Source organism: Nycticebus coucang, chromosome 15 (assembly GCF_027406575.1).
Source record: "Nycticebus coucang isolate mNycCou1 chromosome 15, mNycCou1.pri, whole genome shotgun sequence".
Lineage (NCBI taxonomy): Eukaryota > Metazoa > Chordata > Mammalia > Primates > Lorisidae > Nycticebus > Nycticebus coucang.
This window is the reverse complement of record NC_069794.1, coordinates 77,180,877-77,193,067: the sequence shown is the minus strand read 5'-3', so window position 1 is coordinate 77,193,067 and position 12,191 is coordinate 77,180,877. Positions and strand designations below refer to the sequence as shown.

The 12,191-nt window shown below is 41.3% G+C and overlaps 1 protein-coding gene across 6 annotated transcripts in view; it reads right to left on the bottom strand.

Annotated features, from left to right (window-relative positions):
- Positions 1 to 1,235: 1,235 nt before the first annotated feature.
- Positions 1,236 to 12,191, bottom strand: part of WASF3 (WASP family member 3) — a 191,382-nt gene continuing 180,426 nt past the window's right edge. For 5 of the 6 annotated variants that reach the window (XM_053563757.1, XM_053563756.1, XM_053563754.1 and 2 more), the window contains 3 exons: positions 8,384 to 8,647; positions 6,525 to 6,892; positions 1,236 to 4,500 (listed from right to left, as the gene is read on the bottom strand). In XM_053563757.1, the coding sequence (XP_053419732.1) occupies positions 4,343 to 4,500; positions 6,525 to 6,892; positions 8,384 to 8,647 (790 nt within the window). In that variant the 3' untranslated portion in view covers positions 1,236 to 4,342. Of the gene's footprint in view, positions 4,501 to 6,524; positions 6,893 to 8,383; positions 8,648 to 9,473; positions 9,641 to 12,191 lie in introns of all 6 variants that reach the window. The other variant, XM_053563760.1, reaches the window with a different exon arrangement.

The following is a 12,191-nucleotide window of genomic DNA, read 5'->3' as shown; positions in this document are numbered from 1 at the left end:
GTAAAACTATGTTCAGAAATGTAAAGAATATAAGCTTATAAGAAATGAACAATAAATGAGAGGAAATTCTAGAGTAAGATAATACAATGACTGAAGCAAAGAGATGGGCTTAAGAGCAAATTGTAGGGGTGGTGCCTGTGGCTCAGTGAGTAGGGTGCTGGCCCCATATACCGAGGGTGGTGGGTTCAAACCCAGCCCCAGCTGAACTGCAACCAAAAAATAGCTGGGCGTTGTGGTGGGCGCCTGTAGTCCCAGCTGCTTGGGAGGCTGAGGCAGGAGAATCCCGAAAGCTCAAGAGCTGGAGGTTGCTGTGAGTCCTGTGACATCATGGCACTCTACCGAGGGCGGTAAAGTGAGACTCTGTCTCTACCAAAAAAAAAAAAAAAAGAGCAAATTGCAGATGACAGAATAGAGGGTCAGTGAGTATGAAGATAGAATAAAAATTATCTGATCTACAGGACAGGGAAAAAAAATATTTCAAATTATAAGGGCCTCAAGGACTTGTAGGCCATTACAGAAGGTCTAATATATGTATAATTAGATTGGTAGTATAATAACCCAAATCCATCCATTCATCTAATCATTCAGTAAGTGGAGGCTGGGCACTGTGCTAAGGTCCTCAGCACAGGGTGACGTTTGCTATGGCAGGGGTACGCCCCACAGTGTCGCAAAGGGAAAGCAGCTCCCTCTGCAAGCCTGCCTTCCAGTCTGGCTCTCCCTAAGTGGCTTCTGTACCCCACCTGGACTCCCACTTGTCCCCAGTGTAATTCTGCCCTGAAATGGAGTTTTATGTCTATTAAGGTCCCTGAGTGAGCAATTTTACTTCACTCTAATCTTCTAGTATATAAAATAGAATGTCCATGAGAAAGGACTATTTTAAGGATTAAGTGAAAACATCTCATAAGCAAGAAATGCTACAGAGTCTTCGTCACTGTGTCATCGCTAAGTTTGCATTTGTTTAAGTCCCCCTTGCCAGCCTCTACCCTCTGTACACGTGGTGCCCACTCCCAGAATGGCTCTTTCTTCCTGGATGTACCTGTGCTTCCTGAGTCACTCACAGAATTCAATCTGAACTCTTGGTTACACAGAAGCCATTTAGGAATTTAAATAGGAGTCAGAGTAGTTACCTTTAGCATGTAAAGAAAATGCTAAATAAAACACATACACATCACCCAATGTCTCCTCTCCAAATAAATCACAAATACAACACTGTTATTAATAAGTTAAAAGTGTAATTTTAGGGTTAAAAGTGTAATTTTATTTAGATGTTACTTGTACATAATCTATAGTAAGATATACAAACAGATAAAAATTGTTTAACAGGTGGTTTTGTATTTTAATATCACTTTAAATTCAATTTACAACAGCATTGGTAATACTGCAAGATGACAGATAGTCTGATTATAAAACAAAAATTACTTGCTACTCTGGCTGATACATTCCCCCTAGTCTTTAATGGATTAAAATGTATCATGTATTTTAGTTGCAAATTGTAAAACTTTCACAACCTAGCCACTTGGTGCTCAGAAAACATGTTGATGTTGTAAAAATTTACTGGAATGAAAATGTTAATTTTCTAATAGTATTCTTAGTAAAGAAAAAGCAAGTGTACCTGGGCTATAGCATGGGGCTGACAGTGCACAACCCTTTGCCTTCAGCTCAACCACCCTGCGGGTGTGGCTGACATGTGTGGCACTGACTGACCTTTCCTTCCCCTTTCCCTAAGTCTACATCGACAAAAGAAAGCTGGGAAGAAATTAAACTAAAGCATACCTGGAAAAGTAAAACTGGGGCTAGTTTCAAATATCATGTATATAATAACTATAATTTAAAACATAAGATTAATAGAAATGAAATATGCTTTTAAATGTTTTTCTTCATTTGTTTTGGTAAATACTTTTTGAAAATGAACTGAAAATTCAAAATATTCATTTTTTTCTTTTCATCTAATACCACATTAGAAAAGATCTAAATGTAAATTTTAGAATAAATTGAATTTGCTGAAAAAATACTCTAAAAATAAACCTAAAATTGGATTTTTGTCATTTTCCATTCTTTTAAAGGTTCTAGAACACAACAGGGCAAAAGCTTTTTCACTAGTCATAAAATCAAGTTGAAAATAACTTGTTGACTAAACTACAAGACGACAACTAATAATTAATAGGCTTATGAATATTTATGAATAAAGTGCCACTAATTTTATTGTAATAAGATATAAATGAAATAAATCCTGACATGGATAGTAGCTTTAATGTGTTCTCTCCATCCTGAGAACAGAAGGGCCCTAAAAAACAAAGAAGCATCAAACATGAGTTCTAGAATTACATAGGTAACTTCTAATACAGAAGTAACAATAAAGACAAACCTATTATAATAGAGACAAAATAAGACTTTAAACTTAGTAAAGGTCCCAAGAATAATGCCAACAAAGTAGGCCCTTTTTGAGAAAAAAAAAAAGAGAAATTAGAGAGATATTTTAAAAGCTCATTAATAACTATTACTATACATATTCAAGAAAATGCTAGTGACAGCCAAACGATGACCAGCTCCAAGAAGAGGAGCTTAAGATCATGTGCTCCTGGTACAGCTGAGGAAATAGATAAACCAGGATGAGCTGTTTTGGAAGGGGATGTAGATAGTAAGTTTTTCAGAGTTTCAAAATCCATATGACTAAAACCCAATGAACATGCTTTATATGATGACCTCCCACAAGCCAAACAGGTGTCCACTTAGAGACACACAGATGTGTGGGGGGGACGGGCCAATTTGCTCAGGAGAACTCAGTAACAAACATTCATTAGCTACCATGCTGTTTACATTCCCACCATCACCTCAAGCAGCTTTGCTTCTAGCTCAAGATTCTTTCCTTCATTATAACTGAGTCACCAATAACTGCAATCTATCTGAAACACTGCAGGTAGGTGAGAATTCCTCCATATGTAAAGGGTCTTAGCATATTTTTAAAGTCATATCTATAACAAAGCCTGGAGCATTTATTTATTCTAAACAAGCAGGTATCCTTCATACAGAATTACAAAATAGAAGCTCTCATTCTTGAGGTTCCCAACAGTCTGTCTTTGCTAGGAAAATAAACCCTACTGGGAAGAATAACAGCAAGGGCACAGGTGAGAGCAAAGTGCTCTAATACAGCTATGGGGCTGATCCAGGCAATCTTCTGAGGTACTTTTAAAAATTGAATGTGCCAACAACAGCATGAGGAAAGAGAGCCGTGTGCTTCTAAGACAGGATGAAGGCTCTCTTCACCGGAGTGATCCCTGCTCTGGCCCCAGCACCATGAAAAGTGAACAGCTGTCTGTGTCTACTTTCACCCAAACTTTGCCTTTTAAAATTCAGACCAAGTGGAGCGAGGTGCCCTACAAAGCACTCTCTGCCATGCACTGAGGAGGAGGGACTGCTGTGGCCTCACTGAGGACACAGAGCCAGGAAATAAAAGGAGTGGGTCTCCTCTGCAGCCGGCCCTGCACAGCAGCTCTGCCTAGCCAGCATGGCAGCTGCGGGATCACTGGCATCTGCTCTGGCCTGCTGGCGCCTGAGCTGGAAGGGCTGGCAAGTATTTTGAGTGCCATCCCCAATGGCCTGGATCTTTCCAAAGGAAAAATGACTCTTGTTTTTCAGTATCATTGCTATTGAGCTGCCGAAACCTCTTATAGAGATCATCAACAAGCATTTACTAAGGGAATGCACACAGAGAGCCTGGCCTAAAAAGGGCCCTTCCAATTTCACGTGCGACAAGTGTGTGCAAAGGCAATGAAATTATTTAGCAAAGCACTCAAATTCACTCAGAGGCTACCAAGCTAAGACACTGAAAGCAGAAACATTTGATTCTCCTTATCAGACCTTTCTCTCCAGAACCAACTTCTTCAGAAACGCATTTAAAAGAAAAGAAACTAAACAGGAAAACATTATCACCTAACTGGTTGGAAGACATTACTCTTGCAGAAACCTAACATCAGGCAGCTTCACAAAAACACACAGCAAGTCTGCAGAAATATAATGATCAATAAGAGTAAACCTCAACTGCACTAAATACTCCCATGGCCCAGAGGAAAGCAGAGCTGTTTTTAGGACAATACAGTAGTGACAGCATAGTTCCTCATGTGCAGCACAATTTGCTATATTTAGTGGCACTTAAGTATTACACAGTAAATACTGAAAAAACCCAGAAGTTTTGGATGTGCAGAAGCATTATCACATTATTCATACAAAAGGTGCTACGCTACAGGATTAGAATACCACTATTAGCATGTGGAGACCACTTAAAATCTTCAACACGCTTCCAACATGCGGCCTCCCAGCTGGCACCCAGCCTGGCACGGCCTGCTCAGTCGGACCAGTCATTCTCATCGAACTCGGAATCGTCGTCAGAGTCACTGTACTCCACAGCGATGCGCCTGGACAGGATCGTGGCCACATCGTTCCCAACTGGCTCCCGCTTGGCTTCCTGCTCACGCTGCTCCTGGACCTTTTTTAGCTGAATTCCTGGAAATGGGACACATAGTTTAGAATCAAATACCTTCACAAGCTCCAAGTTGAAGAGAGTTTCATGACCAAAAAATGTGCACCAAAGTTGTAACATTTTTTATAAAAAAGTAATATGTGAAAGTATTAAAAAGTTGTAATTACAGTGCATGTGAATACCATCAAAGAAAATTCTCAAGCTGCGCTGTTCCAGATGGTAGCCACCAGCTTAACGTGTAGCTCTTTAAGCATAAATTGGTAAGTGTGGTGGCTACCACCTGGGACAGTGCAGACTGGACCATTTCTATCACCACAGAACACCTGACTAGACAGCATTATATCCAAAATTTTGGAAATAATTCTCTACTACTAGCTCTCAGCAACCCTGAGAAGTAACTAAGAAACTTATTTCAACAACTATTGTTGGAAATAAATATAAAATACAATCATCTACTTTCTTCCTTAATAACAAAATAAGTTATCTGGTGATTGAATGTTTATCCATTCATTTTTTTAACTTTTTGTTTGGCAAAAATTTCAGATTTATAAACCAACTATAAGACCAGTGGGAAAACATCCCCATACACTCTATACCCCGATTCCTCAGTTGCTAACATCTAATCATATCTGTTTCCCAATCTTTCTCTGTCATCCTCACACATGTACACACAGACACTTTTCTCTGGACCATTTGAGAGTAATAACTGGCATGTAACATCCTTTATCCCTAAAATACTTCATGAAAAAAAATCAAAATCAGAAAATTATCATGAATATAACACTATCTACCCTACAAATATTATTAAAATTTTGCCAAGAGACTCAATGTAACAGCAAATGAAAAAAAAAAAAATCTTTTTCAGGATCCCAGCTGGGAGCACCATGGATGGTTATGTTTTGTTAATGTCCTTTAATCTAGACAGTTTTTCAGTCTTCATGTTTCATGACCTCCCTTCCGTTTTTGAAAAATACATGCAGCTCCTGGGATATAACCCCCTGTTTGGATACATCAGATATTTCCTTGAGATTAGATCCAGGTTATGACCAACTCTTTCTGGGTGGACTTACATGTGCAAGAAAAGCAAATACAACATATTCTACCCAAATTTGGTACCTGTGAACTACCTATACCTCTGGGATTTTTTTCTTTGACTAAGTGTATCAATGACATTGAAGATATACAGAGAACCCTGGGGTCTAAAGGAAGGTGTGTGTGCCAAACATTGGGCCTGATTCATGGGTATACAAGCAAAACGCAGAGGCAGCAAGACCAGAACAACTTCTGAAGGACATTGCCAGCACTGATGACTGGGCTGCTAAGCCTCTGTCCTTAGTCACTTCCCACTGAGACAACTACCCGTGACCAAGAGCCTATGTAGTTCCCCACCATGCAAGAAACTCTTGGAATAGTCCCAGATCATGTTGGTGACCCTCAACCAATCTGGCCTCTGACCTGATTACAAATGAACAGTGTGTGCTGCAGATTTTCAGAGGGGACTGTGAGGGAAGACCAAAATGGGCGAGGGTCCAGGCTCCTCACGATTCTACCCGAGATGCTCTGCTGCTACATGTTTTGTGGCCTAGGGGACAATATAGGACTTTTATCTGACAAAAGGGTTATGTTGTTAAATAAATGCTGAAAAACCACTGTCAGTGTATCAAGTTAGGACTATGACAAGTCCAGGACATGCTGTAGGTTATTTTTTTAAAAACTAAATCATTTTCCTTCATTTATACTTGTACTCTTAGAGGAGAATGCAGAGAGAGATCCAATTAATTAATTGGTCTTCTGTTACTAGATTTCTGGTTTTTACTGAAGAACGGCTTCCTTGAATTCTTAATTCTTTATCATAACGAGTTTATCTTACACTGGCAAAACATGTTATTAAAAAAAAAAATCAAATAAATTGTTCTTTAACACTAACAAACAATTTAAGGTAGAAGAGAGCAGGCACTTGAGACAACTCAGCTGTATCTAGTTGCAGACATAAAGACATCTCCTCCCAAGGAGATGCAAGGCTGTGCATCTGGGGTGCTCCACTTACCCATTCGAATAGCAGCAAGGAGATCACTCCGGGCATCGCTAACTGGTGGCTGTGCAGGCTCCTGTCGCTTGGCCTCTGCTGTTGGGGGACCATGCATTGGGGAGGATGACAGAGAAGACCCTGGCCCAGGTGGGCCTGGTGGGGGTGGTGGTGGGCCTGGGGGAGGCGGAGCTGCAGCCAGGAGCCCCGTGGAGGGAGTGTGAGGAGGCCCCGTATAGGTGGAGCCAGCTGGTGTGGGGAAGGAGGGCTGCACAGGGATCTGGAGAGGGCTGACAAAGGCAGTTTGTGCAGAAGGAATCACAGGGGGCGGTGGCGGTGGAGGTGGTCCTGATGGATTGTAATACTCAATTATCTGTGCTGGGAGCATCCTAAGGGAAAGAAGACACAGTGTCACCAAAGGAACAAGAGGGTCCAGGCCTCTGAGTCCTAAGGAAGAGGCATCCATAGCACAGACTGTCCCCTGAACTCAAAGCTTGGCAGCATGCAAATATCCACTCTCTGGGCCATTTATTTTCAGAGTTCTACATTATTTGTTATGAGGGAATTCAAAATCTTCTACGGAAATATACCAAAAGGAGGACTACTCCAAAAGTGAATTAAATTTCTATAGGAAACTAGAATAGGGTAATTACCCCGGGGGTCAGAATAGCACCAACACTGCATCCTTTATATGGGGTGCCTCAAAGAGTGGCCCACAAACTTGTCTATGGGAAAATTCTGCCTTTAGCCCACCCCTCACGCCAGCTCCCCACATCCACAGTGCCCAGCAGAGTATCAAAAGCCTTGAAAAGTCACACAGCTGAGAAATCTGCTGACTTCTATTTAGGCCAGTGGTTCTCAACCTTCCTTGTATGGTATCTCGACCCTTCAATACAGTTCCTCATGACCCCCAACCATAAAATTATTTTCATTGCTACTTCATAACTGTAATTTTGCTACTGTTATGAATCGTAATGTAAATATCTGATATGCAGGATGTATTTTCATTGTTACCAAGGGGTCGCGACCCACAGGTTGAGAACCGCTGATTTAGGTAAAGGTTTTCCGAACCAACTGGACCACTTTCCAAACCAAATTTCCAAAGCAACTGCATTCTTTGCCTGACAAAGCCTCAAAACACACTCTGGGAAGACTGACTTAGAACCTGCAGCTGAGAAACCTTCAGGCCAGTGTGCTCAGGGAGACAACCGACAGCTGAGGGACATGCATTCAGAAAGGGGTCAGAGACACTGATCACTCTGGGTGGAAGAACATATATGTTAACCCAGGTGCATACTCAACTCTCCAGGCACCCACTCTACATGGACAAACCCTCTAAAGATCAGGGTTATGCCACAAAGAGCCCAAACCTGCCTATCAGAATACAAGTAGCTGCCTGCGTTGATGTTAGGAAGTATCTTAATTCTACCTGACAGACCAGAGGCAAAATGATATGTGTGCTAAGAGGTCAAGAAAGGAAAGTATATGGCCAAGAGTTAGGACCCACAAGCTGTCTTACATGGTTTTCTCAGCTGTGGTCAGAATTGTCTGTGATCCACCCAGGATGGGTGGAGATTCGTGAGGGTGTGGGACAGGTTCACAAAGTTCATCCTTCACCAATGCCCTTGGCTTACAGCGCCACTCAAACACACAGAAGTCTGCGTGTAAAGACTGTGCATGTCTGTGTTCAGTATGATAAAAATGGGGGAGTGGCAAGGCACTGTACCTATTTTTTTAACACAAGTCTGGCAGAAGTACTAGTATCTGTGTCCAGTCATTTATTATATTCTGGTCTCTACAGTAGCAAAGCTAAAAATTCTTCTACCACATGTAGCAAGATCCAAGTGCAAGAGCCTAGAGTACAAGGAATACCCATTTACCCATAGTCTGCTGGAGCCATTGGTGCAGAGGCCTGGGACCCCTCTGGGGCCTGGGGCGGAGGTGGGGGCGGCGGCTGCTGAGGTCTGTTTAGGGCCATGTGCCTGGCTGAGGCTGAGGGCGGCCGGTACTCATGCTCGGGTGCCTGGTTTGCAGGCCCATGTGGCGCGTCACCAGCTGCGTATGAAGGGGTTGCTGGCTGGGGGTGCAGAGAATGGTTGGGAGTAGCTGGATAAGAGTAATCCGTGACATCCGATGCATGGGACCTGACATTCCCGAAAAAGGGGTGGGAGAAATTTAAGTCAAAAATTTTCCTCTAACAGACACAAAAATGTATTTGAATAATAACATTGCCAATGCACAGATATCAGACATTTATTTCCTTTACTTTCAACTAGCGCTAGCCCCATGAGAGCTTCTGAGTAACAACATAATTACTATTTTAGTAGCAAGCCCCAGTGTTACATGGATTCAGATTCACAGCTTTGAAGTGAATAAGTCAGACAGATTGGCAAGCAGGAAACAGCAGAGCCTCATTTCACAGTATTTCAGCATACTTTTCTGAGAGAGGCTACAAGAAAAATTCCATTTAATTTAGAAACAGCATCTAAGACAGAGGATTTCAGTGGCAATGAAACTGACAGCATATAATTAGAAAAATACAGAATGGCAGGTGAAATGGATAAATATTAACAGTAAGGACAGAAAAAGAACATGAGAATGCAATACAGTCAATCATATTTTTCCTAAACAGAAAAATGTATTCTACCAAACGAGAAGGAAGCAACACAGTGTGCTTCTTTCCATACTTTTTCTTGCACACACAGTTGAGTGTGAAACTCTGAAAGAAATGGGAATCTGGTATTAGTGCAGCAGAGTTCAGAAAGCTGCTGGGATTCCAGCTGTGCCCTCAGGAGCAGAGCCAGGACCGTGAGTGTGGCAGCCACGCAGTGGCAGGGGCATTAGTAACAGTCACTCGCCCCTGGCCTGGGTTACAGAACACAGTGTCAGTAGGGGCTCACATCCTCTCATGACAGCTGAAGCAGGGGGGCAGCTGAGGCTGGGAAGCCGGAAGAAAGCAAAATGACAAACCCTCTGGGCTGTCTGTCCTCTTTCGTGCTCCCTGCCTGCTCCAGGTTCTTTGCATCACTCATAAACTCAATGCCCATTTTCCTTCTCTCCCACTCTTCTTTTCTCGTCCTGACTTTTCTCACATTTACTTGCTGGTTTCTGTTAGGGTTCAGCTTGTGTTTCTCTCTCTGAAGGAAATATGCAAACACACAGTGGGGATGTGGAAGGAGCAGGGGAGATGCAAACTGCATTTCTCTCTCTCTGGGGCTTCAGACAGTAGCTTAACTGGAGCACTGTGTGGCACAGAAACGCTTTCTAAATGAGAAGAGATTCATTGTCCCCCTTTTCCCTAACTGTGGTATAATAATAACTAATAACTAATTTTTCCTTCCCAAATTGCAGTGTGAATTCTAGATTATGTTGTGCATGTGATTATGCCTTCCGAACTATGCAAACTACTAGCAAATGAGTTTAGAATGTTTTTCAGGGGGAAGAATCTGACCTGTATTTTGATTTAGTATATTTTAAAAATGTAACACCTAAAAACTCATTGACAATGTGTGCCTGACTCAATGTGACTATGTGTCACTGACTGTGTGCAAAGCTTTCTAAAGGAAACAAAGTCATCTGGTAAGATACAGGGTGCTCCTCATGTTGGTAGCAAAGAACTAGACATGCCGTGGCGTAACTTGGGTTGCTAACCTTGTTAAGGAGGTTGGGACAGCTTGGGCCGGCGAGTGGGGGAAACCCAAGGAAAGGGGCTAGCCATGTAGGATCAGAGTGGAGAGGAAATGCACGCCTGAGGTCACGATTACAGCAGCTGATGTCTAAAGGGTAGGACTCTAATAAGGGGAGGAGGCACAAGGACAGAGGAGGGAGGTCTGGTCAGTCCAAGAGGAAAGGACCATGGAAAAGGGGATGCCCGCAGGCAGAGGGAGCAGAAGGAAATGCAGACCCCTGCTGGGGGCAGGCAGAGACAGCCACAGGGGTGAGCACAGGTCAGAGGTGAGTGGGGGTCCTGAAGCTTCATGATGATCAGTGACCACCTGTCACAGAAAGAGGCTCAGGAGGGCTGCAGGTGACACTACAACTAGAAGAAATAAGTATGCAGTGGAGACTCAGAGGGAAAGTCCCTGGACCCTCCCACCGTTTGGGCATACACAGGCCAGCAGTGCTGGAGAGCTGCAAGGATAAAAGAGAGTAACAAGGGTGTGGGAGTGTGATGCCCCTGCGGAATAGTGACAGAGCTGGTTACACAGAGGCAGGCACTTCACCAGTTCTCATCTTAAATTCACACTTAGGAACAAGCCATTCTTAACGATCTAGAAAGAGAGAGAGTAAACATTTAAGATTACATTATGTGGGCTAGATTAAAGGATGTCACTTATGTGAATGGCTTATATGCACGCCATGAGACCTGATATTACATTTCCCTCCCCTCTATGTCTTGAATACACTCAGACTGGGAGATACAGCCATTAAAAAGCATGTTTTTAAATAATACTTAAAACATAAGATACAATTTTAAAAAGTCCTAAGAAAGAAAACATAGCATGGTTCCAATTTTTTAAAAGATAAAACACATGGACAGAAGACTAAAGAGAAATTGCAACATATACAATGGTTCCTCTGAAGAATTATGGACAATAAATATTTAACTTGAATTTTTTTCTATAATTTCCAGACATAAAAAGCATGTCTTATTTTATAATTTTAAAGAAGTGACACACTTTAGTAAAATAAAACATAAAAATTGTGAAATTAAAGGATATAATCTAAGCACAGTGATGGGCTATGATCTGTTAGTGAATAATGTATGCAAACAGTGAGAGGCTATGATTTGCATACATTATGACACACAGCATGACACAAAGGAAATTCTGAAGAAATCCAGCTTACAATTCTATTTGCTTTTTGAAAAATAAGAGAAACAGAGATGATACATCTAAGCAACATAAATACAAAGGCAGAATACTAGATAATCTGAATGACTATTAATTTTATCCCCAATAAGGAACATTCTAATCTCAGAATGCTAGAGTGGATAGTAATCATTTAGCTAAGGAATAAAAAAATCCATTATTTTTCCAACTGCATCTATTAAAAAGCAGTATATATGAGATAAAAACAAAGTATATATTTTACAAGAATAAACAATTACAACTAAATTATTTGGAAAAAACAAAAAGACAAACTGACATCATAGGAGATATTTATTTCATGTATTTCTCTTCACCCCAAAATCTATGAGAACTGTATCATCATTCTTACTTTCTACAGAAATAAAACCATGTTAAAATTCAAACGTAAGGCTAGAACTGAAAGTAAAACTTCAATAATTTTCTAGTATTTCACTTGTACTGAAAAATTATTCAGAACTTGCCTCCCGTCCTACTAATGACTTCCAAATCCTCCAGGTAGTAACACTTAAGATACTAGAAACACCAAATGCATCTTTCACTCAGCAACCACTCACTGAGCACCCTCTACACGTTACAGTTTGCACTAGTTACTGAAGGTACAAAGGTAAAGAGAAAAAGCAAAGGACACAGATATAACCCAAGGTCTAGGCTGTTGCTGTTTGGGAAATAATCTTGAATCACACACGTAAGACTTCTCTATTCAAATTTTTAAATGCTGATGGAAGACTTTGAGAGTTTAGGCAATGGAAGACTACTTTACAAAAGCAAAAGCAGGAAATGAACAAAAGTTAACACTGATTAGTCCATTTCTATCATT